The sequence below is a fragment of the Thunnus albacares genome, chromosome 13 (assembly GCF_914725855.1).
Source record: "Thunnus albacares chromosome 13, fThuAlb1.1, whole genome shotgun sequence".
Taxonomy (NCBI): domain Eukaryota; kingdom Metazoa; phylum Chordata; class Actinopteri; order Scombriformes; family Scombridae; genus Thunnus; species Thunnus albacares.
The window spans coordinates 29,842,487-29,869,980 of record NC_058118.1 but is presented as its reverse complement, the minus strand read 5'-3'; the positions used below and the strand labels follow the sequence as shown (position 1 = coordinate 29,869,980).

At 38.7% G+C, this 27,494-nt stretch overlaps 2 protein-coding genes across 4 annotated transcripts in view; both read left to right on the top strand.

Moving 5' to 3' along the window:
• LOC122995622 (tumor necrosis factor receptor superfamily member 14-like) overlaps positions 1-18,815 on the top strand; it is a 51,266-nt gene extending 32,451 nt beyond the window's left edge. For all 3 annotated transcript variants that reach the window (XM_044370941.1, XM_044370943.1, XM_044370942.1), the window contains exons 6-7: positions 17,614-17,756; positions 18,145-18,815. In XM_044370941.1, the coding sequence (XP_044226876.1) occupies positions 17,614-17,756; positions 18,145-18,437 (436 nt within the window). In that variant the 3' untranslated portion in view covers positions 18,438-18,815. The remainder of the gene's footprint in view (positions 1-17,613; positions 17,757-18,144) is intronic.
• On the top strand, positions 460-14,977 carry LOC122995623 (tumor necrosis factor receptor superfamily member 14-like). The gene is made up of 12 exons (XM_044370944.1): positions 460-593; positions 4,451-4,544; positions 4,873-4,998; positions 5,755-5,910; positions 6,622-6,709; positions 6,817-6,986; positions 7,106-7,137; positions 7,255-7,309; positions 7,433-7,464; positions 7,580-7,631; positions 7,715-8,142; positions 14,841-14,977. The coding sequence occupies exons 1-10, from the start codon at positions 552-554 to the stop codon at positions 7,598-7,600; spliced, it is 816 nt and encodes a 271-aa protein (XP_044226879.1). The 5' UTR covers positions 460-551; the 3' UTR covers positions 7,601-7,631; positions 7,715-8,142; positions 14,841-14,977.
• Positions 18,816-27,494: the final 8,679 nt, after the last annotated feature.

Below are 27,494 nucleotides of genomic sequence, written 5' to 3'. Positions count from 1 at the left end.
TCAAGTCTGAGCTGCGCTGTAAGTAAGTAAGGAGTATTAATGCAAATGGTCAATGCCAAGAGCTCAGCTCAATACACTATCCAGTAACAAGAAACAAGACATACCAACATTTTTATAAATGACATTTGTCTCTGAAGACTCAGTAATATGTTTTAATGAGCTTTGATAGGAAACAAACAGGACTGAAGTTCAACCTCTGAGAATGAAAGTGATGTGAAATATGAACCAAAGTTTAATGTTCAGTTTAATCTCACCAAAGGAGAGAAAAAGGCTCAACCTGCTTTAAATCACTTCTGCAGCTTTTCATGTGCAGATAGTTTAAACCTGACTAGAAATCAGAGGTTTTCCAGTAGAAATCTACTTGTTAACCCAGTTACTCTTAATCTCTTACCCACAGTAACCAGGTTACTTACTGTTTAGTGCAGTATTTATATGTTTTCTTTTTGTTTCCAGATTCTGTCCCTCAGATTTGGATGTGACGTCTCTCTTCATCCCAAATCTCAGTGAGATGATGTCTTCAGCTCATCAAAACTGTCAACTTGATCCACAAGATGACTTTGAGAAGAAAACCTTTGACAGCTGCAACTTTGTTGGTAAAATAGTTTATAACAAAAGGAGGGGGGGCTGGTGGGGGTCATGTGTTGTTGAACAGCTCTGATACATCCAACAGCTCAAAATCAGCTGCATTACATATTAGTAATATTAATAATGTTTTCAAACTACTCTCTAATGAGACCTGATACATATGCAAGTTATAATTCCACCAGAATTCAAGTAGTCTACACTTTCAATTATACTCACATCTCACTCTTTAATTTACTGTGTTGTTTAAGTTCACATCTTTTTGTCCATCTGGGGGACTGACACAGATCTACACAAACACATTAAGTACAATCTGAATGCTGCATTCACTAGGGGTCGACTGATATGGTTTTTCAGGGTCGATACCGAATATTAGTAATCAAGGAGACCAATAACTGATATGAAGAACCGATATACATTTGCAGTAAAAATGAAAATCTTGCCATCAAAATTTAGAACACATGATTTAACACATGATGATGCTTCATTTATGAAAGCAAAACAGCTTTGGAAAGCTTTCACTTTACTTTTGCAATGGCTGGCGTGGATCCACGTGGCTCTTTCTGCTATCTTCACTGCAGAGTTTGTTACCAGTAGGACCTGGAGTGGACTGGTCCTGCGTGGTTTTCACTAGTTCTGCTGTTTGCAGTTCTTAACCACCACCCAGTCACCTGACTGCAGATAGTGCAGGGGAGCTGGCAGTGCTGCTTTCACCTGAGTATGGACAGACTTTAGAGAGTTGGAGAGGTTAATACAGTAGTTTAGCACAGTATCATCAAACTCTTCCCCCCTGAGGGGCTGTAACTGCCCAGGAGAAGACATCCCTGTGTCCGTGGGTCTCCAGTGATTATCTCCAGTGATCATCTGACAAACCTGTTTTAGATTTGCCTTGTCCCCTCATACTCATTAGCAGTAAGGGGAGGACTTTTACCCAATCGAGCCGTGCTTCTTCGTACACTTCAGCTAGTTAGTTTTTGATAGTGCCATTCTCTTGCTCTACTGCTCCTCTGCTCTGAGGATGATTTCAAATCAATCCCTCAGTAATCTGACATTTTATCAACACTAGGCTTTTTTTTTTTTTGGACAAACTTTTTGTCTGTGTTGGTCCTTCTTCCCATGTGTCAATCTTATAAGATAAGAAAACAAACATTTTTGCACAGTTTTCACTTTTTTGTAGATTAAGAAACATTACAAGACATTTGTGTCACAGAATTGGGAGCTTGTGTAGCTGCTTTTTCTGCTGCAACTGTTCTTTCATTTCCTCTTGACACATAGTCTTGTGGTTTGGTGTGTACCTCACACTTGTACGCAGTCACATCCTGTGGAAATAAAATAGATTCTATCAGGTTACAGACTAGTGATGCATGCACTATTTGTTTACCTTTATTATTGAGTTTATAAAGTGACTTTGCTGTATATTACTGTTGCTGCTCTAGAAACAATGTTTAGTTACATTTAAAATATAAATAAATCCTGTTCTGATTTTTTTCTTTTTTAAAATAATATATTTTTTAAAAAAGCAATTTTTTAGTAATGAAAAAGAACCGATAAGAGTATAAATAAGAGGAGTGATTATCAGTCGGAATAAGAGACAGTGTGCACATGTGTCACATATGTTAATATGAAAGTGAACTTTTTTCCTTTAATAACTGTGTTTCCTTTAGATTCACAAGAGAATTTTAAATCAACTTTTAAAATGTCGCAAAAAGGAAAATGCAAATTAGGTACATTTTCATCAACTGGTTTGAAGCAAATAAACTAGACTACGAGACACATAGTTTCATCAGGAGATGGTGGTATAGGCTTAATAATCCACCAGTAAACAGAGTAGAAGTAGACTGGGAAAAATTGACTGCAAGGCTGAGCGGCGGTGTCCTATCCAGCTCTTACTATACATCCATGGTTATATTGTCTTGACAAGAGAAAAATGGAGAGAGGTCTTCAGGAATTTGTTTCAGTTGGGCGAGTTGTAATTGTTATGTCATGTCAGCTAATGTTGGCCGTGCTTCATGCTATCTGGAGACACTGAGAGCGGAAACAGCTGATCAGTCATGTGAGTTAAACATTCGCTACGTCATTATATATTATTATTTATTCAACAAATGCGTAGTGTGTGTGACGTAACGAGGCTGGTTTGGGGCGGTCAGGGGATAAATGGCAAGGTGAAGTGCTGAACACTGACTTTTCTGTATAAATATTAACAAACTGCAGACTCCTGGAAAATAATTCATAGTGACACAGCTCACGGGGCGAACTAAGAGGAGAGGACAACACTTTTAAGATTTATTTAACAAAATATAAATCAACCAATGACAATATAAAGTTTGTAAATCAGTAACATCAGTAGTGTTTTGAGTGTTTGGATGAGTGTACAGTGAAGTGTAGTGAACAATGAAAATGAACACAAGGAAAAACCTAATCCAAACCACAAACCATACACCCAGGCAGAGAAAGAGAACCTGACTGAATCCACCAGCTTATATAGCTGAGGAACATCAGGCACAGGTGATAATCAATATGTGCTTATATTAGGAACCAAAGATCTCAAATTTGGACTCATCAGACCAAAGCACAGATTTCCACTGGTTTAATGTCCATTCCTTGTGCTCTTTGGCCCAAACAAGTCTCTTCTGCTTGTTGCCTGTCCTTAGCAGTGGTTTCCTAGCAGCTATTCTACCATGAAGGCCTGATTCACACAGTCTCCTCTTAGTCTCCTAGTTGTTCTAGAGATGTGTCTGCTGCTAGAACTCTGTGTGGCATTGACCTGGTCTCTAATCTGAGCTGCTGTTAACCTGCGATGTCTGAGGCTGGTGACTCGGATGAACTTATCCTCCACAGCAGAGGTGACTCTAATATGTCCTTATAATAGTTTAGGATACATGTATAGTGTGATAACCTTTAAGAAGTGATTACACACATGTACAAATCCTTTTTAGGTTGGAGATTAAAACCATTTATAATGAAGAACAATTGTAAGATATTTATATATCAACTTATAACAACTGTTTATAAATGTATTTAAAGCTATTGAAGACATATGATTATGTGTAATTGTAACTATGTTATATAGTAGTGTAGGACTGGTCTCACATCAAGGACTTTTTTCACTTTTTGAAAGTACAAATAACCCCAAAAACCTAAAAAATGAAATTGGCTTTTTTTAGCTGATTAAACTGCTCAGAAGTATAAAAATATAAAACGTCAATGATACAAATGATTGTTTAAAGTTAAAAATCAGTTAGTCATAAAGTGGAAAGAAAAAAGTGTTCTTTGGTCATTTTACTGTTCAGTCGTCTTCTGAAATCATCATCATCTTCATATTTTTGATAAGCTTACATTATTAATTTCTGGTTGACATTGTGGGTGTGTGTGATGTGTTATTGTGTGTAGCTTTGTATCTTGTATTAATGTGTGTCCTGTGTGTCTTTTACTTTGTACTGTTTGTTATTGTGCCGTTATATGTTTTAATTGTAATGGACTGCAGATGAAAATTAGCTTTAAGCTAACTCTGGTGCAGTGCATCAAATGTTAACATTTATATTTAATACTGTACATTGTCACAATAAATACTATACAATATCTTCATCTTCTTTTTTCAGTCTGACCTGGCCGTCATCTTCTCCCCTCAGGTCCTCTCTTCCTTCTTCTTGCCTCCATTGACATCCTCCTCCACTGACCTTCCCTTCACTTTCAGTTATCACCATCACATGTTTTATTCCTCCATTTCTTCTTTTCTTTTTTGTATATGTCATGTCTTTTATTCTGCCTTTCTCTGCTTAAAGCAGGAAGTTATTCAGGACAGTTTTCAACAATATCTTAACTTCAACCAGGTTTCACTGAGACAAAAAACTGTTTTTACTCTTCACAGATAATAATACTGAAAGTCTTCATTGGACAGATCCTTGCATGTCATCCAGCAGAGTACCTAACAGCGGGAGGATGCTGTCCCAGATGTCTTGCTGGTAAGATCTAACTGAAACATAAAAGCAGGATGTTTGCCAGCAACGATACTTACAGAATTGATCACTTCTGGGCTGATCAATACAGTTTACTGCTTGTTTATAAGCAGTAAAACAAAGTGATGCTTTTTCTGACAGCTGACTTTTACGTAGCTAAATGTTCCTTGTTTCTTAATTCAGACATGACAGAACATTTACAGAAAGATACAATGCTTGTACGATATTTGTCACCTGGTGAACAAGAGGGATCAGAGAGAGAAAAGCAATTATTTAGAATATAAGGTGAATAATATGATAATTATAATGATAATAAATTGTTTCTTCTCCACAGGAAGTCGAGTTAAAACAGATTGTACAGAGTTCAGAAGCACATCCTGTCTGCCCTGCACTGATGGAACCTACATGAATCATCCCACTGGACTTAAATATTGTTTAACCTGTGGAAACTGTGATTCAGGTAGATTTATATTCATATTATTGACAGATATTTAAGCCTTAGTATCAATTTAAGGCCAGTAAGAAGGTTTTTTACTGCAAGTCTCACTGTCAATGCTGTAAGAAGTAAATAAACTGTCTGGTTGGCGGCTTCATTATGAAGATGCAGAGACTCAGCATGACGAGTCTACTGCCTTGAGACAACTTCCACAGTGGAAATTAGAGCCTAACAAGCAAGTTTCCCAATAAAACTGTAACATTAAATTTCTACATGACAACAATGAGGAAAATGATGATTAGAGGATTGTATCTGTGCTGTTGTTTTCTCAGTTTAATCTGAGATTGATCAATAATCATTTTTTTCTTTTGTGTAGAGTATACTGCCCTCTATTGAAGCATCACTGCTTAATTAATTATTAATTATGTATAATCATTTATATAATTATAAATAATTAATATATATAATTGTGTAAGCTAGTGTAAGCTATTTTGTGTCAGAGGGACTTGCAGTAATATTAGAAGCGACTTCTCCTCACAGAAATCACATTTCCACGGGGTGATATGTACGGGTGGTTTTATTCTCCAGCCCTCATTTATGCAGATATTTTCTCATGAATTCATAAATGGGAGAAACTATTGTTTCACATTTCCCAAAGATGTCATAAAAACTGAAGATTGTCTTGAAGTCAGAAAAAAGATCAGCATGCTGTTGCTGTCTAGTAGATTTAACAGAAGAGAAGTTTAGTATCTCATATGTAACCTCTGTATGTGTTGACAGGTTCTGGTCTGCAGATAAAGACATCATGTACATCAACATCAAATACAGTTTGTCAACCACTGGAGGGATTCTACTGTATGGACTCCACAGAGGACGGCTGTATGAAAGCACTGAAACACACAAGCTGTCAACCAGGACAATACATCAGACAAAAAGGTTGGTTTTCTCATGCTGACTTTAAGATTATAGTTGTAGTTGAAGTTTTAAATGGGAACACCATGACCTGACAAACAAGTTGCTTATTAAAGCTGCACGTATTGATTTCTGTCCACTAGATAGCAGGAAAAAAGCAGCTCAATAAGTCTGTAGAAAAAGTCACAACTGAACACAGACCAGTCAACTTGTTGCTGTTAAATGGAACTTTTGCACCAGTAAAACCATCGTAGTTGATTAGTGACTATGTGCAGTATATGTGAAGTAAACATGATTTTAACAAATAAAGGTACAATCAAGGCCTGTGTAAAAACCTAAGATACTATCTTGGCTTCTACACTTATTCAGTATAAATTGCTCCTGAGAAATGGTGTGAAGATGAAATGAGTTTGTGTTTTCAAGATTCAAGTATTTGCATGAAGCAGTGAAGCTGATGACATTTGGATCATTGTAGTTTTCTCTCAAACAGTAGTTTGGTTATGAATCTGATTCCATCGTTGCTCAAGAATGACAAGATGGTGAAATATAAAAACTTGTCAACAATCATTATTAAACAAAGGACTATTATTGGATGTGTGATTTTCAAGTGTCAGCTTCAGCTTCACTGAAATGAAATCAGACAGATGTGATGACAGTGATGATGTCATATAACACTGATGACTTCATAATATGTAAAGTGAAGTAGTTTCAATGTGTATATTTGTATTTGTGCAGGAACAGCTCTCAGGGACACTGAGTGCACTGACTGCAGTGGCGGAACATTTTCAGATGGGACATTTACATCTTGTCAACCACACACACAGTAAGTGAAGCTTGACATCAGCCGTGGACACAGCTGGTTTCTAACAACAGCAATGAATTAGTGGAATCTATAAATGTTCCTGTAAAAATGTCCCTCTGTCATTCCAGATGTGAATCACTAAAGCTTCAGCTGATCAAACCAGGAACTGATTCAGCTGATGCTGAATGTGGAAAACAAAGTTCAAAGGGGACAATAATTGTGATCTGTGTGATTGTAGGGCCTGTTTTATTAATTGTCATAGCTGGATTAGTTTGCTTTATCATAAAGAAGAAATCAGGTAAGATTTGTTGCTATTTGTATTTAGACAATACAAACATTATCATAGTTTTGATGGATGATACTTTCTGACAGGTCATGACATTGTTGATTAAGACTTTTTTCATTGTTTTATTATAGAAGAAAAGGAAAATGCAGACATTCCCATAGAGGTATGTTTGTTGTCTCTTTTTAACACTGTAATGAATGTACTTAAGTAGATGATAAAGCTCAGTTTATTTAATTAATTAAATTATGTCATTAAACTCTTTTAATATTTCACCAAAAAGGAAAATACAAATGGAGAAAGGTCAGAGATGCTACCTGGATGCCATATAGTATCAGGTAAAATTTGTTGCTATTTATTTGTATTTAGACAATACAAACATTATCATAGTTTTGATGGATGATACTTTCTGACAGGTCATGACATTGTTGATTAAGACTTTTTTCATTGTTTTATTATAGAAAAAAAGGAAAATGCAGACATTTCCATAGAGGTATGTTTGTTGTCTCTTTTTAACACTGTAATGAATGTACTTAAGTAGATGATAAAGCTCAGTTTATTTAATTAATTAAATCATGTCATTAATCTCTTAATATTTCATCAAAAAGGAAACTGGAGATGGAAGCTGAGAGAGACTAACCAGATGCTAAACAGTATCAGGTAAGACAGCAGTGTGTTTTCTCTTGAAATGTACATTGACTGATGACTGTCTGGCTGAGCTACACCCTGTGATGTCTTTTCAGAGTCTCAAGCAGTGGCCTCTAAGATCCTGGTGGCCTGAGGTAGCCTCTCAGTTCTGGCCTGCTGTATCTGATACTTTCTTCCCAACTGCAGCAGGGAGAAAAGGCTGTTATCAGGATGGTTGGGATCCTTCATGATTCTCCTACATACCACAGTTCAGCTGACAGTAATGACATTTTATATGAATGCTGTAGGCTGACTGTCGGGTGTTGTGAAACTATTAATTTCTTCATGGAAAGGCATAAAGCCCTCAAACACACACCAGAGGAGACGCTACAGGGACCGCTGCTAGCAGCTGGCACAGAGAAGACCTTGGACTTGGCTGAAGTGCAGATTCCTGCCTTCACGTCTAAGGATCTGCACTGTTTGCACCTAAATGTTTGCAGCCTACGACCAAAGACAGATGAAATCTGTGTACTTGCATGTAAAGGTAATGACACTATATTGTGCTTTACTGAAACCTGGATAGACTCCATCAGAGGCACTGATGTGGAAATTGAAAACTTTTCAATCATTCATAAGGACAGAGGGAGACGAAGAGGAGGAGGAGGAGGAAGTATATATGTGAGATTGAATATAGAATTTAATGCAAGAGCTGATTTAAATAATGATAAGCTTGAAGCAGCTTTGATTGATATTTTACTTACTGAACCGATACTGACTGGTGCTTTATATAGAACTCCTGACCAGAGAAACTTTGTTGTAATTTTACTAGATGATGTGAATATTGATATTTTGAATGAAAATGGTTCACTACATAATGCACTGTTAAACTTCCTGAAGACATTTGGTCTCACACAATTGATAAATGATCCTACTAGAATTAGTGAACACAGTCAAACTGCTTTTGATCTTATTATGGTATCAGACAAATGCCAAATCTCTCATATTGGTGTCATTGTTTATGGAATCACTGATCATTTTTTAACCTACTGTACAAGGAAAGTTAGGACGACCCCAATGAACTGTCACAATTCTATTAAAAGTAAAACCCTTAGAAGGTATGATATTGATAAATTCAAGAATATGCTTAAGAACATGGATCGGTGTAACAGTATGGATAGTTGTGATGTAGTTAAAGCACTGAATCACTTCCAGAGTCATTTTCTTCAGGTTTTAGATAAAATTGCTCCATTAAAAGAGGTGAAGATTAAACTGAGAACTCAACATTGGATAAATAAAGATTCTAGACACTATTTATTTGAGAATTATAGTAATAAAAGATCATAGAAGAAATAAAGTGCCAGATTTTTATATTAAATACAAAAATCTTAGAAATAAAGTGCAAAGAATGGTAGACGAAGCCAAGAAGTCTGACTTTAGGACAAAGGCAGAAGAATAGAAAAATAATTCAAAAAAGTTGTGAACAACCCTCAAGTCATTAGGGACCAAGGAAAAGCTTAAATATAAACATGAATATCAATCTATATAAGCTATATAAAGTTATGGTTGCAGAGAACTTTTCAGTAAAATCCTGGAAAGAGCCTTTTATGAACAGATTTTGAAATATGTCAACCAGTTTAATATTTGATATGATTATCAGTCAGGTTTTAAACAGTCTTACACAAATGAGACTTACATGATTTATTTAACCAACCTCATTAAAAAGGAAGTTGACAGTGGAAAGTATTGATGCTCAACCTGCAAAAAGCCTCCGACACAGTGAATCACCAGATATTAATGTAGAAACTAAAGGCAGTAGGTTTTAATAGAGAGGCCTTATGGGATGGATACAGTCACATCTTTCCTGTAGAGTCTAAATGGTTGATGTAGGAGCAGAGCAACATTAAACCTGCTAATTATCTGAATAGTTTTAAAAAAGAGGTGAACCAAAGGATCCTGAGTAAGTTCACATAGTGAAACATCTTTTTTAGGACAGGTGTCTGTACCTGTGTAGTTTTTATTATTTTCATGATTGTGTAATTTTTTATGTTTTTATTGTGTTGTATTTGTGTAAAATTGTATATATTCATGTCACTCCTTTCTCCCGACTGTCTGTTAGACTTCAGGACAGCAATGGAAATAAATCATGTGACTTTATTGTGATTTCCTGATGAATTTTATAAACATTCTGTGTATAATGAAACTACTGATCTGTCTTTATTTGGCCAATTTTGAGGCTCCATTGATTCACAACACTGTTCCTCAGTGTTCTTCAGAACATCTTTAATTTCAGGATGTAGATCATTTGTCATTATCTGATTATCTTTTGTTAAACTCACTGACTAGTGCTCAGTCGAACAGAGTGAGGGCTGAAATCTGCTGTAAATATCAGCTCCGCCTCCCGCTGACTGATATTGATTTCCTGCAGAAGAACTTTTGTTCTGAATAGTTTGTTTAACAAAAAAACATTGAACTAAAGGGCTCAAGACTATATGAAGCAAGGAGTTAACGTGTGACATCATGTTTTCGTCGTTGCTGTTTCTGGTAAGTGTCACAGATTAGTTGAATTTGTCTGATAATTCTGAGCTCCGTCTTTTCTGGAGGAATCTGACGCCGTTTTATCACTAAATACGACACATGAAGTACGACAACAGTCCTCAGCTGTTTATTCCACATGGTGTCGCCACTTTCACGGTACAATAATGTGTTCGAGTAAAGGAGTAAAGTTAAACCACATGTGACGGACAGTGTTGACTGATGTGCCATGAAGGTACCAAACTAACATTTATCGCTAAAAATAAACTACAGTTTCAACTGTCACACGCAGTTTAAGGAAGTTCACCAGTCCGCACTTCGTCAGTCATCCTATTGTCGATAACTACATATTTAACACAGCAGCTGTACAAAATGGGTTCAATAATACTTAATCTTGAAAAAAATATAGGATGTGTTTATTTGAATTGGGATGAAACCATATAGTTGCTTCTCTTTTGTTGACTTCACATGACTCCATTATGAACCATATTTCACCACAGACTGACTGATATTCATCTCATACTGCAGGGTCACTTGGCTCATTTATGTCACTCAGCTCCTAAACACAAACCATGAGGATTGTTTTTTCTACAAGATTGCATGAAATGTGTTGTGAGATGACACTGTCTAAAATGCGTGTGCTGATTCTCTCGAGGGAAAAAAAAACAAATTCTTTGTTTGAATTGTTTGTTTCGTATTTGTTGTAAATATTTGCTTATTGCTTTATTTGTTGGACAAGAAAAACGGAAATTATTATATGCTTTATTTAAGTGCTGTGGGAATGATGGGATTCGAGTTCGTTCGAGTTATTCTGTATAAACAGAAAAGATTTTGTGTTATTTTGTTCAGTAAAGTCTATACTATAAAAGCTGATGATTTTAAAACAGCTGTTTTTAAACATTGAGGCAGATTGAGGAGTTTATCTTGCATTTACACCTCTCTGATACCAGTGTGACGTAACGAGGCTGGTTTGGGGCGGTCAGGGGATTATTGACAAGGTGAAGTGCTGAACACTGACTTTTAATGTATAAATAATGACAAACTGCAGACTCCTGGAAAAGAATTCATAGTGACAAGAGGAGGACAAACCGGTAGAGTTGCTTCTCTAAAATCTGAAAGATAGATAGATGGATGATGGATTGCCAACAAAACATACTCATCATGCTGTAATGAAGAAGACTTGACACTAGTGATTGAGACCATAAAATTGTTAGGAAAGTGTTTACTGAGGTAATAAATCAAGTGAGAAGTAGGGTCATTTTCTCATAGACTTCCATACAATCGGACTTTTTGCAGCCAGTGGAATCGCCCCCTGCTGGCCATTAGAAAGAATGCAGGTATAAGGCACTTCCTTATTGGCTTCACTTTTCAGGCCGGGAGCACCAGTAAAATCAACGTAGTTGATTAGTGACTATGTGCAGTATATGTAAAGTAAACATGATTTTAACAAATAAAGGTACAAGCAAGGCCTGTGTAAAAACCTAAGATACTATCTTGGCTTCTACACTTATTCAGTATAAATTGCTCCTGAGAAATGGTGTGAAGATGAAATGAGTTTGTGTTTTCAAGATTTGTCCAACATAAAACTGTCTGAGAGTTTCCAGTGTGGCAGCTACAGGGTGACTGGAATACATGAGTGGGAGCAGAAGCTTAGCTTCTCACTATTAGCTAGAACTCCCCACCTCTTTCCTTCCTTCTCTGTCTGTCCTTTAGATCAACTGCAGGTGTGTTTCGGCTGCAGATGTGTAAACATCATCTTCATACCTGCTCTTTTTTACCCTGAAAGGAAAGAAAGACTGTGGTGAACTTTTCACTCTGCTGTAGCAGCTCCCAACAGTCTCTCCTCATTAACTCTATGCTATGATTTGGTTCTTAACATAAGGTTGACTTTTTTGAAGTAATCTGGAGCTTTCAGCCACATCTAGTGGCCTTCATCAGTGAATTTATCACTAAAATCAACAAACTACAGTTTTAACTGTTACACGGAGTTTAAGGAAGTTCACCAGTCCGCACTTCATCACTTCGACAACGTTTTCGATAACAAAATATTTAATAAAAACACAGCAACTATACAGAGTAGGTTCAATAACACTTAAAATTGAAAAAAAATGTGGGACGTGTTTATTTGAATTTGGGTGTAACCACAGTTGCTTCCCTTGTTGACGTGACCTGACTTCATTATAAACCACCATTTCACCACAGACTGACTGACATTCACCTCAAACTGCAGGTTCACTAGACTTATTCATGTCTCTCAGCCCCTGAACACAAACCAAGCATGATGATTTCATTTCTATTTTTGTTTTTTTCTAGATGACTGAATGAAATGTGTCATGAGAGCTTAAACTTTTAAAGTGTGACGAACATGCGCAAGCTGGTTTATACTCAAGAAAAAAATCAAATAAATTCTTCGTTTAAATTGTTTGTTTCGTATTTGTTGTAAATATTTGCTTATTGTTTTATTTGTTGGGCAAGAAAAAATGGAATTATATTATGCTGCATTTGAGTGCTGTGATGGGATTCAAGTTATGCTGTCAGTAATTATGTTAACACTGTTCACCTTTATAAATCAATTAGTTGTCAATTAGTTAATTAGTTAGTTAAACAATTATTTACTGTATGTCAGGATCACTAAATACACTTGAGCTTAAATTAGTTGTTGAAACTATCTTAACCAGCAGTCATCCACATTTACTTTATTCTGTATCAACAGAAAAGAGAAAAGTCAAGTGCGTCATAAAAACACATCTGGTCATGTGACACTGGCATCATGTGATCTGACATTTGATCTCATACATATCAGCTGCAACAGAATCTGATGGAAAGACTGAGGAATGTTAAGCAGTAGTGATTGTCAGTGTGCAGTCACACATGTTAATATGATAGTGACAGAATTTTAACATTTTTCTTTTACTGATTGATGTAGATTCTGTTGCCTTTAAAGTTGATAAAGATACAAAAAAACACAGATATTTGTGTTATTTTTACTCTAAAATATAGTTCAGCAGTTAAAATAAGTAGAAATATTTTTTTTGTTCAGTAAGGAGAGAAATAAGACTCCTTCATTAGTAGCATACTTTTTGAAGGTAAAATGATTTATTTTATACTTTTCATGCATTATTTGGTGCCTTTGCCAAGATAAAAATCATGGTCAGAATGCACCAAATTGCACCATTTAAAATAAATAAATAAATAAAAAATTCTGGAGGGGCCATGCCCCCAGACCCTACTAGGTGACCTTTGACACTTGTCATACAGCCTGAACACAAGCAAAAACAGTTCAGTCAAACTGTTTTTACTCTTCACAGATAATAATACTGAAAGTCTTCATTGGACAGATCCTCACATGTCATCCAGCAGAGTACCTAACAGCAGGAGGATGCTGTCCTAGATGTCTTGCTGGTAAAATCTAACTGAAACATAAAAGCAGGATGTTTGGCAGCAACGATACTTACAGAATTGATCACTTCTTGGCTGATCAATACAGTTTACTGCTTGTTTATAAGCAGTAAAACAAAGTGATGCTTTTTCTGACAGCTGACTTTTACGTAGCTAAATGTTCCTTGTTTCTTAATTCAGACATGAATGATTTACAGAAAGATACAATGCTTGTACGATATTTGTCACCTGGTGAACAAGAGGGATCAGAGAGAGAAAAGCAATTATTCAAAATATAATGTGAATAATATGATAATTATAATGATAATAAATTATTTCTTCTCCACAGGAAGTCGAGTTGAAACAGATTGTACAAAGATCAGTAGTACATCCTGTCTGCCCTGCATTGATGGAACCTACATGAATCATCCCACTGGACTTAAACAGTGTTTTACCTGTGGAAACTGTGATTTAGGTAGATTTATATTCATATTATTGGCAGATATTTAAGCCTTAGTATTGATTTAAGGCCAGTAAGAAGTTTTTTTTACTGCAAGTCTCACTGTCAATGCTGTAAGAAGTGAATAAACTGTCTGGTTGGCGGCTTCATTATGAAGATGCAGAGACTCAGCATGACGAGTCTACTGCCTTGAGACAACTTCCACAGTGGAAATTAGAGCCTAACAAGCAAGTTTCCCAATAAAACTGTAACATTAAATTTCTACATGACAACAATGAGGAAAATGATGATTAGAGGATTGTATCTGTGTATTTGTTTTCTCAGTTTAATCTGAGATTGATCAATAATCACTTTTTTCTTTTGTGTGGAGCATACTGCTCACTGTTGAAGCACATTACTATACTAAGCTCATTATTACATCATTATAATTTATATATATTAATTATATCATTAATTATAACTGCTTAAACTTACTTACTTACTTACTTCCAAATTCTGTTTGGAAGTAAGTTTTTTCTGTTTGGTTTTGTGAGCAAGTTATCAGCTGAGACTTTGGTGTCATTTTAAACAGCTGTGAGCTATTTTGTGTCAGAGGGACTTGCAGTAATATTAGAAGCGACCTCTCCTCACAGAAATCACATTTCCACGGGGTGATATGTACGGGTGGTTTTATTCTCCAGCCCTCATTTATGCAGATATTTTCTAATCAATTCATAAATGGGAGAAACTATTGTTTCACATTTCCCAAAGATGTCATAAAAACTGAAGATTGTCTGTAAGTCAGAAAAAAGATCAGCATGCTGTTGCTGTCTGGTAGATTGAACAGAAGAGAAGTTTAGTATCTCATATGTAACCTCTGTATGTGTTGACAGGTTCTGGTCTGCAGATAAAGACATCATGTACATCAACATCAAATACAGTTTGTCAACCACTGGAGGGATTCTACTGTATGGACTCCACAGAGGACGGCTGTGTGAAAGCACTGAAACACACAAGCTGTCAACCAGGACAATACATCAGACAAAAAGGTTGGTTTTCTCATGCTGACTTTAAGATTATAGTTGTAGTTGAAGTTTTAAATGGGAACACCATTACCTGACAGTTGCTTATTAAAGCTGCACGTATTGATTTCTGTCCACTAGATAGCAGGAAAAAAAGCAGCTCAATAATTCTGTAGAAAAAGTCACAACTGAACACAGACCAGTCAACTTGTTGCTGTCAAGTGGAACTTTTGCACCAGTAAAACCATCATAGTTGATTAGTTACTATGTGCAGTATATGTGAAGTAAACATGATTTTAACAAATAAAGGTACAAACAAGGCCTGTGTAAAAATCTAAGATACCAACTTGGCTTCTACACTTATTCAGTATAAATTGTTTTCATAATCTACTTTTTTTTAAGTAATCTGGAACTTTCAACCACATCTCATGGCCTTCATCAGTTAATGGAGTTCACTCAGTTGTCATGGAGATGGTTCAGTTGTTATCATGTGACTTAGTATGGAACTTTGGTCATGTGATAACAGGTGGTTGTACTTGGGGGCAGATGGTGACCACTGTCTCTGTTTAAAGATGGTCTCTGGTCAAATTTGAAGTGTCCTTGACCTCCAGTCGTCCACCGACCATGTATCACATGGTTGAAATTGTGTCATGTGTCAACAACTGAACCATCTCCATGACAACTAAAGATGGGACAAGTTCCATAAAATTTCCACTTAGTAGATCCTTCACACAGATTTGTTGTCATTCTTCTATTTCCAAGGGCAGTGATGAACATTCAAGCTTTACTTTGTCTTGAAAGGCTGTTCAGTGACTCCCACACTCTGCTGCATAGGTGCACTATACAAAGGTCAGGAGGTCAATTCTGGGGCGAAGCCTACAAAGCTCTTTCACATCTTGTCAGCCCTAAACATGATTAGTCTGACTGAGGGGCTGATTAGTCCATGGAGGACCAGAACCAAAAGAGCTGCTGTGGTACAATGGACAGTCTGCACCATTTTGATATATTAGTTCATTTCCACCTTTGACAACCTGTCTTCAAATTTGCCTTCTTTCCTGTTTGGAACAGAGGTGTTGTTGTGCGTATGTAAAGTTAGACCTGCATGTACCACAGTCTACCCTGCCAAGACACCACTACACCACTGGTTTGAAAGCCTCATGCTTCTAGAAGCTGATGGTGTCTGACCTCCACTGATGGAAGTCAGAAATTATTTTTATGCATCACTGAGTGGAAAGTGGAAGGACGGTTTGTTAGCATAGCTAGCATTTCAGTTGTTGGTCCTGTGCCCACTGGCCTGTGCCTCACAGCAGCGTTCAGATAGGACATGGTGCCACAACAGAAACGTCTGATTGGTTGTTTCTGTTTTGGACTTTGTCTGGCGATTGAAACGTAGGTGAGTCACAGACAGCAGCCGTTCTGATCCAGTCTTTATCTAGTTAGGAAGGTTTCTGTTCCTGTTGTAATAGTCATAGAGAAAGTTTGCTCTATATGGTGAAGGTGAGGAGCCTGACACACCTGCAAGGACGTTGTGGACAACATTGATTCAACAGCAGACAAACGAAGAGGAATTTTGCTCTTTCTGCCAGGACAGATTTGTTTTATTTAGACACAAAACCATAGTTTTCTCTTCATGAATCACTTTCCTTGTTTTCATGTCATAACTACCTTCACCAGACAAAATGGATGTTAAATTGGTCAAAAGACAAAAGTTTGAAACTCTTAAAATGAAACTTATACAATTTCTTGACAATCTAGTTGTTTACTGGCATGAACATATTAGCATAAATATCTTTAGTATTGAAAGTATTTGCATGAAGCAGTGAAGCTGATGACATTTGGATCATTGTAGTTTTTTCTCAAACAGTAGTTTGATTATGAATCTAATTCCATTGTTGCTCAAGAATGACAAGATGGTGAAATATAAAAACTTGTCAACAATCATTATTTAACAAAGGACTATTATTGGATGTGTGATGCAATAATAGTCCTTTGCACACACACTGTGCACCTGGTCAGAGGATAAAACAACCTGGTAACAAATGTCAAAGTCAGACTGTTCTGTCAGTGAATGATCAGTGATGGTGAGTAATCTCAGATGTGTCTCTTTCTCTAAGGAACCAGCAGCACTGATACAGTGTGTTATAACTGTCAGCCGGGCTATTTTTCACAGGATGGTGTGAACTGCACAGCTTGAACAATGTGAGACACTTTTCTATTCAATTATTCATTGATTATTCATTCATTTATTCTCTAAAAGCACAAAAAGCAAAGCATAAGAAGATTTTTTTACCTGCTATATAACACTCTGATCATTACAAGTGTGCACTGGGTTTTTTGCATCAATGGAACAAATCATCATGCATGGGAATATTCAAGACATTGCCAATTAAATTCACTTCAATTAAAAAAACTTCATTCATCTCTGAGGAGCAACTCATGAGGCAGACATAGTAAAAGGACATACAAACAGGACATATAAGACAATGTTTGATAAACAGTGACCATGTGACAGAGATAGAAATTATATATGAGTCTTAAGTTGGGGGGGTGCTGTGGCAGACCAAAAGGTGTGGGGGTTAGTCCCATTCCATTGGAATCCAATAACAAAGAAATAAATCAGTCTTTTACTTTTCTCATCCAACAGTTGCTCAGAAACTGAAGTGATGGTCAAAGAAGGAAACCAGACAAATGATGTCGTCTGCAGAAGTTCATCAAGAAATCACTACTCTTTAATTTCACCATTGTTAATGGTTTTCTCACTAACACTTGCCTGGCTTGTGAGCAGAGGTTGGTGCTTGTCTAATATCCTCCTCGCCTCCAGTGGACTCAACTAAAGCTCACTAACTTTTCGTGCTAATATTGTGCTTTATTTTGGATGTCAGGCAGGTGAATAACAACTGATATGTGCAACCTGTCAAGTTATTCTTCATAAATACTTGGTTAGAAAGTTCACTAGGAATGCACTGATCCAAATTCTTCTCTACTGATTTGATTCCAGTACCTAAACCCAGAGTATATGCCAATACAGAGTACTGATCCAACACCAGGACAGTCTTTGTTACGCCATTTAACATCTGTATACTACCTCAGGAAGCCACTGGGACCATTCTTAGTAAGTTAACATGAGGCTGTAACTGCTAAACAGCTTCTTAACTATTGTTACGCACTAATGTAGGGGAAACCCTGGTGCAACATAGAAATGAGACTCCCCTCTTCCCAACTCCCAAGAACCACCAGCAACAAGGATTACAGTCCTCAAAAGTATTTATTCACACAGTTGATCGGGGACATTTTGGCTTCACACACAATTATACTAAATTATCTACTCAAAACAAAAATAAACCAAAATACACATCTCTTCCTGTATACACACTTGCAAGATACATTTTACAGTATTTCACAGGAGAGTCATTCACAACGTGCTGGCTAGAAGTGGAGAGAGGAGGAAGTCAACCTTTAAACCACTAGCTATTAGACTGGAACCAGTCAGCTCTTTAACTAACCACACATGTACACTTCAGGTTTCACAATAAAGGTCTACCACTGCCTTCACATTAAAGTGTATTTATGGTGAAGCACATTTAGGAAATGCATGTAAATGTAGTTAAGTGCCTCAAAAGTAGCTCACTACAAATAATATACAGAGCAGAGTGGAAGACTGTATTGAATGTGGCCGGTCATGTCTGGACCTGCATCAGTGCGTCCCTGAAGTTTAGATCCTACATATAAAAATGTACATCTTGATATTTTTCTTCACACTAACAGTAAGACTCATAACATGAAATTCTACATACAATTTACTACTTTACCAATTTTATATTTAACTAATTAATTGTTTTTTTCCCCTCTAACTGCACACTGTGGTCTACAGTTGATCTGTTGGGCCGTGGCTACAAGTTTGGCTATCAGCAATAATTAACGATTATCAAAGATAATCGTTAATTATTAAAATCAATAAAATTATTAATAAGAATTAATAATAACGGGGCACCACCCTGGACTCAGGGAAAAAGATAGCCAATTCAGTCTCAAAGTGTACTAATCTATGAATTTGGGACTTTGATTAATAATTAATTTAATAAGTATAAACAAAATCACCATATCAATAGCTAGTTAAGGTTGAAGGATTTAGAGTTCTTTACAGAGCAGAGGTTGGCAAAACTCATTCTTGTGCAACATTAAAACAGACAACAGGTATATCCAAAAGCATTTATTTAACAAAAGGGTAAAAGCACACACAATACTAATCTAGCTAAATGTACCTATATACAAGTGTGTGTGTGTGTGTGTGTGTGTGTGTGTGTGTGTAGGGAAGACAATAGCAAGATGGCTGCAGTCACCTGGTGACTGAGAACATGGCATGCCAACAATTTGGCTGATAAAGGGAACTGCAGAGATAAAAGGCCAGACCATGTGGTGTCTTGAACCACATGTGCTGCCTGAACCAAAGTTCGCCAAACTAGGTTTTAACCTCTTAACTGTGTGGTTCTCTATTCAAGGCCAATTGGTGTAGGCTAAAGGTGCCAGGTTAAAATGAGGTTAGTTGCATGCAAGGCCTAGTTACTGGATGTAACATGTGTTAAGCATGCTAACATTAACCTAGCGGTCTGGCTATGCAGTAACCTGACTATAAGCAACAAGGACATCACAACAACAGTTCAATGTATAACCTTAACCAAATCAATACACGTACAGTACATTGTTTGAGTTAAACATTCTTGCTTAGCCGTACTATGCTTCACTGTGTTGCTAGGCTATGCCTAGTTGTTACCAGTCCATGAAGGAAGAGATGCTTTGTGGCGTTCTGCTTTCTAGCCGGTGAACCCGTGGGTGAGTCAGGCTGAGAAGGCTTTGGCTCTGAAGCTGAAAGATGCAGGCGTTGCTGGGGAGAGAGCACTCCAGTCGTGCAGAGGGCCCCAGTCACTCCTTTGTGTAGAGTTAGCGGCAAGCTAACTCCATTTCGCGGCTCCTGTACTTGTTAAACTGGTCAGCAGACTTGTGCGTTAGCTGCTGGCACAAGGAAACTTAGTTTCTGAGTCTTAGGCAGGCTCTTGCGTCTTCTGCCGTAAAGAAGAAAGTGTGTGTCTGCTGTGAGCAGGCCACACAAGAGAGCAGAGCAGAGAGCAGCAGAGAGCTGCTCCAGCAGCTGCTGGAGGTGTGAAAGAGAGCAAGGAGCTGCTCCTGCTGCAGCTCGTGGAGAAAAGAGAAAGATAAGAGAGGAATCTCTAGTTTTGATAACCTGGATCCATGGGTGGAGCTTCACATTTTGGGTGCAAACCCCCAGGGATCAGGTTTCTTGGAGTCTTGAAACATGGTAAACTGTGGTCCACATGTAGTCCCAACATCCCCCCTTTGGTCCTAGGATTGCACCTGATGTGTGATCCTGGGAGCACAAACATACATGTACTGTATGGTCCACTGTTGAAAGAGTTCATTTGTCAGTTCATTCAAGTTTGTAACATCTGGGCAGTGGTTAACACTATCTATCTTGGCTAAGCAAGAACAGTCAGAGTTACAAAACAAAAGCATGATAGACAACAACAAAGGCATAGTCCTAAATAACATAACCTGGGTTTCTCATTACTCTTTGGGTTAGTGAGAACAGGAATGTTAGTGGTGTGACTTTGTTAAGGTGAGATGCAGAGAGAGTGGCACCTAAAATGATAAAGCCATTTCTGGAGTGTCCAAGAGTGTTTGTTGTTTCACTCATTGGATCTGATGACAATACTGACTACTCAATGTAGTACTCAGTCTGATCTTGGCAGACTTTACAATTTTGTAGTGTGTAGTGAAGAGTGTAGCTGCAGAAGGATGTCATCATATTTCCAAAAATCCCAAAGTCCTAATGGCTGTATCGTTGTTTGTTTGGCACTATGTCCTAAACTTGTGCTGGGTGAGGACATGTGTATGACTACTTCTGAAAGTACCTAATCAAGTGTCCTGAGCTAGTATTTTGCAAAGTGATCCTATTGACAAAATACTACCAAGGAGTTGATCCAATTGTACTTGCAAAGTAGGACAGTTGTGTCTGAGCTGAATCAGAATTTAGGCTTTCCTCAACTAATAGCAGGCTGTCTGGCTATTACTGAGTTTAGAATAACTGAGGTTGCTACTGTTGCTAACAAACCCAAGTGTATCTATGTAACTGCAGGAAAATTAAGGCACGGGTATCTGTCTTACTGTCAGTACAGGGGTGGACTGTGTTGCTGTCTAGAATTGTGAGAAGCGAGCTCTAGAGCTCTTGTGCCTTAAGTTTCTAACTTGTGGCTCAGGGCTGTAACGCTCCGTGTAGCCAGAGGGAGAGAGACATTCAGAGGCACTGTCACTGTCTGATAGATGGTGACCATGTACTGAACTGTGGTCAGAGATGCTGTGGTCATCATCTGATCTGTCCATTGTCTGGTCACACTTCTGGGCCAGAATCTCTGCGTATGGCCTTCTTAAGCTTCTACTGTGTGAATGCCTATCTCGACGCAGTTGGTGGGCATGGCGTGTTGTGTCGAATTGTTGCAGAAAAAATGTATCAGAGCAAAACAACTCTCTCTTAATAATAAAAAGGGAGTCAGAGGTCCAAACAGCAAAGTGTTCTTTTATTGCCGGCAAAAAAGGGGAACCAGTAGCACCTTTTACAAAGAACCAAATCGCTCCAAAGGTTTTCCCTTGGGGCATCTGTTTTTATGTCTTTGGGTCAGCTTAGGCCACACCTTATCATCCACCCTCCCTAATTTTTGACCAATTATTATGTTACTTTTATCTCTGTCACTTGTTGTTGGTCAAAACTCTTCAAACCAGGTTTTTGAGCTGTTTCAGGATATATCCTGGCCCACATAATTCTACCTGATTATATCCAATTTTTATATATAAGTATTGGGAATCATTTTACACCATTATTGCCAAGTTGTCTTCTGGCCTTTTATTTTTATAAGTTATTCTAGTCATTTTACACCCTTATTTCTTGATCTCCTCCAGAGGGTATTTTTTTTAAAGGTGAAGACTTTAATGCAGACCCCAGCAAAGTGACATGTAATACAAACACACTCAAATTTCTCCAGTGTATGATTATGATTCTTCTACTGTGCCTCTATACGTACAGTGTGATTAAATATGGTTCATGAGATTATAACTACACCAATACAAATTGTATCCCACTAGCCCTTATTGCTTATAAACTTATAAAATCAATCTGCATAGCTTAATATTGTCTTTAAGCACACCAATGACATGTAATGAAAATACACCACAGGCGCTTATGCTCAGTGTCCCTATGCTGCCTTTTGTCACCCCCCTTTGGACTGTTATGAGGGTGATCTTTTGAGGCAGCAGACCTGTATGACGCTTCAGTGTTTGAGCTGGCAGGCTCAATTGTTTTCCCTCCTGCTTTGAAAGTGACAGCAGTTTCCCAAGCCACCTGTGTCATCTTTCTTATCTTACGCAGTGAGGGGTTACCTTGGTGCGTCATAAGTACAACGTGAGTGCGTACGCATGGATGAAGGTTCTGCAAGAATATGGACTTGAAGGTGAGGTTTTCTTCTAACCCTGGTGCATTCTTGCCCTGGAAGTACGCATGCCTCAAACGTTGGTAGTAATCCCTGGGATGCTCACGACGGGAATGTTTAACTTGGAGGGCTGCAACCATTGATGTGGTCTTGTCAGCAGTAAAAGAGAATTCTTCTACTAGTGCTTGATGGAGCTCTTGGTAGTCATTTCTGATTCTGGAAGGTTGTGATTGGATAAACTTGTGTACAGCTTTAGAGCTGGTTTTCCACACAAGTTTAACTTTCTCACTTTGGGTTGCATGGGGCAGGTCAACTAGATTGTATTCTAGTTCTCTAAAGTAATCTTCAATGTGGTGATTACAGCTGTCTGGGTCAAAATGATCAATGTCCTTAGCTATAAGCTCAAGCACTTTAAGGCAGGGACACTGTGAAGTCATTTCTGGTGAAGACAAGACTAAACTAGAACGATCATGGACATGTGCATCACGTGCTACAATTCTCTCTGGTTGAAGGGCAGGGGCTGAACAACTGTTATCATTTTCCTGATAGTGCAGAGGAGAGGCTGAGCAGTTCTGGGATGTCCTAGTCCCCCCTTCAAAAGGATGAGCACGGATGAATGTGTCATATATCGGTGGCTGAGAAAAACACTGGGCAGAATATCTTCTAGAGGATAAACTACATGTCTCTTCAATGTCTGTTTCAGAGAGATGGGAAGTCAGGTAGCTGTTAGCTCTGTCTCTCAGTTGAGGTTGAGAAGCTGACTTCATCCCCAAGAACTTAGGGTCAGTTGGGAATTGTTCCAATCTTCTGAGTGGAGAGGGAGTTAACATTTCATTATGGGAGGAGTGTGAATCGGAATAACCAGAATCACATTGGCTGCATGACTGTAGTGGGGCAGGACGTTCTGACCTAAGCCTTAACAATTCCTCCTTGTGTGAGCAGAGATTTAACTCTGCTGAGTGCAGGTCTTCTAAATAGCGCATGGCTTTCTTATTGGCCAACTGAACCTCGTGGAGGAGGCAAGCATTTTGCGCTCTGAGGAAATCTACCTCCTTTTCTAGGGCTGCTTTGCTCTGACAAGCAAGGCTGGTTTGCCTGTGGAAGTTCAGAAGCAAGCATAACAATGGGTCTTTGGATGCGGTCTGTGCATCATTCCTGTCCTTGAGTAGCAAGTCTATCTCTTTCCTGCACTCACTGAAATTCAACCTGCTGATGAATTCTGGGTAGCCAGGTTCTAGGCTCTGTGCTAGGGAAGAAATAAACTGCTCTACACAGGGGTTCTCCATTGTTGGATCTGGAGCGGAGGATTAGATTAACAGTTGACTAGTAAAACAAGACAATGTGGTTGGCTATGGTGTTGCGTGGCAGGCACTTTGTTGTGTAGTTTGGGCAGTACACTAGCCTAACCAAACAATGTTGTGGCCTACACTATGGGCAGTAGCTTCCTGTGGAGGAGGGGTAGCTACGGCACCGTCTGGTGGCTCTAGTGGGCACAACAGATTTCAACATGCACTAACTGAGATGCAGGGCAGTAACAGTCAGAGGATTGTTTCTTAAAGTTGACTCAGGCTGGAATGCATGGCAGTAACAGCTAGAGGATAACTTCTAAGTTTCACGGGGCTGGTAGCACGCTGTGGCTCTATCTCACAGGCTCTATTTCTTACTCAGGCTGGAATGCATGGCAGTAACAGCCAGGTACAAGCTCTCTATGTGTCACAGGGCTGGTGGCACACTGTGTTTTAATTAACAAGGGGAGCACTTGAATTAACAACTAATTCTGACAGCTTGACTGGATGGCATTGAATGTGTGCTATTCGAATGCTGAACCAAAATTCTTACACTTCCTACAGAGTAGGTTCAACCTGAGTGGCTAGCAGCAACAGCAATCTCTTAGTTTAACACTACGAGGGCTTAAAGTGGTAGTTATCAACAACTCAAGATTTGGGTTACCAATTGCTTTTACTAAAATTGATTTGAAAAAATCAATTCTCCCAACACTTCACTTGTTTGTAAGTACAGCTAGATATCTTCTCCTGTGGCAGACTGGTCGTGTTAAATATGAAGACTTTTGGATAGTCTAAAGGTTTTAGATTCCAGAATTTTGGTACTGGCCAAAATTATGCTGAAATTAATATTGCACAATTATGAATAATTGCCAACAATACTCTGCCTCACGCCGGGCGCCATTTTGTTGGGCCGTGGCTACAAGTTTGGCTATCAGCAATAATTATAACGGGGCACCACCCTGGACTCAGGGAAAAAGATAGCCAATTCAGTCTCAAAGTGTACTAATCTATGAATTTGGGACTTTGATTAATAATTAATTTAATAACTATAAACAAAATCACCATATCAATAGCTAGTCAAGGTTGAAGGATTTGGAGTTCTTTACAGAGCAGAGGTTGGCAAAACTCATTCTTGTGCAACATTAAAACAGACAACAGGTATATCCAAAAGCATTTATTTAACAAAAGGGTAAAAGCAACACACAATACTAATCTAGCTAAGTGTACCTATATACAAGTGTGTGTGTGTGTGTGTGTGTGTGTGTGTGTGTGTAGGGAAGACAATAGCAAGATGGCTGCAGTCACCTGGTGACTGAGAACATGGCATGCCAGCAATTTGGCTGATAAAGGGAACTGCAGAGATAAAAGGCCAGACCATGTGGTGTCTTGAACCACATGTGCTGCCTGAACCAAAGTTCACCAAACTAGGTTTTAACCTCTTAACTGTGTGGTTCTCTATTCAAGGCCAATTGGTGTATGCTAAAGGTGCCAGGTTAAGATGAGGTTAGTTGCATGCAAGGCCTAGTTACTGGATGTAACATGTGTTAAGCATGCTAACATTAACCTAGCGGTCTGGCTATGCAGTAACCTGACTATAGGCAACAAGGACATCACAACAACAGTTCAATGTATAACCTTAACCAAATCAATACACGAACAGTACATTATTTGAGTTAAACATTCTTGCTTAGCCGTACTATGCTTCACTGTGTTGCTAGGCTATGCCCAGTTGTTACCAGTCCATGAAGTAAGAGATGCTTTGTGGTGTCCTGCTTTGTAGCCGGTGAATCCGTGGGTGAGTCAGGCTGAGGAGGCTTTGGCTCTGAAGCTGAAAGATGCAGGCGTTGCTGGGGAGACAGCACTCCAGTCGTGCAGAGGGCCCCAGTCACTCCTTTGTGTAGAGTTAGCGGCAAGCTAACTCAATTTCGCGGCTCCTGTACTTGTTAAACTGGCCAGCAGTGTGTGTTCCTGCTGGCACAAGGAAACTTAGTTTCTGAGTCTTAGGCAGGCTCTCGCGTCTTCTGCCGTAAAGAAGACTGTGTGTGTCTGTTGCGAGCAGGCCACACAAGAGAGCAGAGAGCTGCTCCAGCAGCTGCTGGAGGTGCAAAAGAGAGCAAGGAGCTGCTCCTCCTGCAGCTCGTGGAGAAAAAGAGAAAAATAAGAGGGGAATCTCTAGTTTTGATAACCTGGATCCATGGGTGGAGCTTCACACTTTGGGTGCGAACCCCCAGGGCTCAGGTTTCTTGGAGTCTTGAAACATGTGGTAAACTGTGGTCCACATGTAGTCCCAACAGATGTCATCCACACATTTTCACTCTCTGGCACAGTGCTTTCCAGGTATGACAGTGGACGACTCATTCTTAGTGCATTGTCATCTGTTGGTATGAATATGACACCACGTGAACACTTTTTCATGTTTATACCACATGCGCGAGTCACACATTCCTGAGCGCTGACCTCTCTCTTTTTTGAGTATGCCTGCATGATTTCCCTCATTTCATCACATTCATTGACACTGTCCATGTTGGAGTTCTGAATGACTGTTTTGAGGTACTCAGAAAGCCCTGCCTCCTTCTTTGTAATATAACCAGTCAGATAAAAAATTGCACCATGTGCATTCAGTATAAATGAGTCGTCAAGGTTACTATTCCAGGTTTCAAGCAGATGGGGATTATATCCATTTACCCAGCAGTCCTGTGGATCACGCTTCAGTATCACTGCATCAGAGTTGTTTATCATACTCAAGCATTGCTCATACTCTTCAAATGTTAAATTACATCGAGCCAGAAGCTGCTCCAAAGTTAGGGAGGCAGTGAAAGGTTCATTCAACAACTGGTTCAACTGTCTGAGCTTTTGCTTTGCTTCTTCCACTTGTGGTTGATCATTATCCTCACTGGGTCTCACTATCATTGTCTCTCTGGATGGTTGTTTGGGAAATCCAAATCTGCAACCAGAGCCAGGACTTTTGAAACATGTCCTTGAATAATTTTTGCTGTGCATTTGCACCTCTGTGACTTTCTTGTACAGGTCAGGTTGTGTATGTGGTTCAGGTAGTTGAGCAGTGATGTATTTGGACACAAAATCACACACAGTCTGATCATCATCTTCATCAAACACAGGTGCACCTTCTACCCATAAGAGGCAGTGTATGTGTGGGCTTCCTCTGTGCTGAAACTCCACTCTGTAAAAGTAGTCAACAACTTTGCCAAGGGGTTGTGCAGGAGACAAGATTAAATCTCTGAGTAATGCTTCAACACGTTTATCAAACATGCACATTGCTGTGACAGGATTGCTTCGCAGTATGTCACACTTTTCTGACCAGTCAAGCCCTTCAAAATTGACTTCTTCACCCTGCTGAGCCTTTATTGCCTCAATTACTTCTGGCCAACGCATTTCAGCTGCAGAAAATGTACAAAAGAATGTAGGAGTTCCCAGCTGTCTCATCATGGCAAAAAGATCTTTTGTTGTTTTCTCCCAATAGGCTGGTGTCCCTCTGAGTGGCTGCATGAATCTGACTGCATCTTTATTACGCACCAGTTTCTCAACCTCTCGTTTATCTTGCAACATTCCTTAAGTTATTTTGCGCCCATCTCTGGTCAGAGCTTTTGCTTTACGTAGTTGTATTGTCATGCTTGAAGTGGCCAAGTGTATTTCAGTCACAAACTGTGCAAAGAACAAGTAGTTTGTGTCTCTGGCAAAACGGTCATCAATACAGAAAAGCCTTGTTTTGAAATAACTGCTGG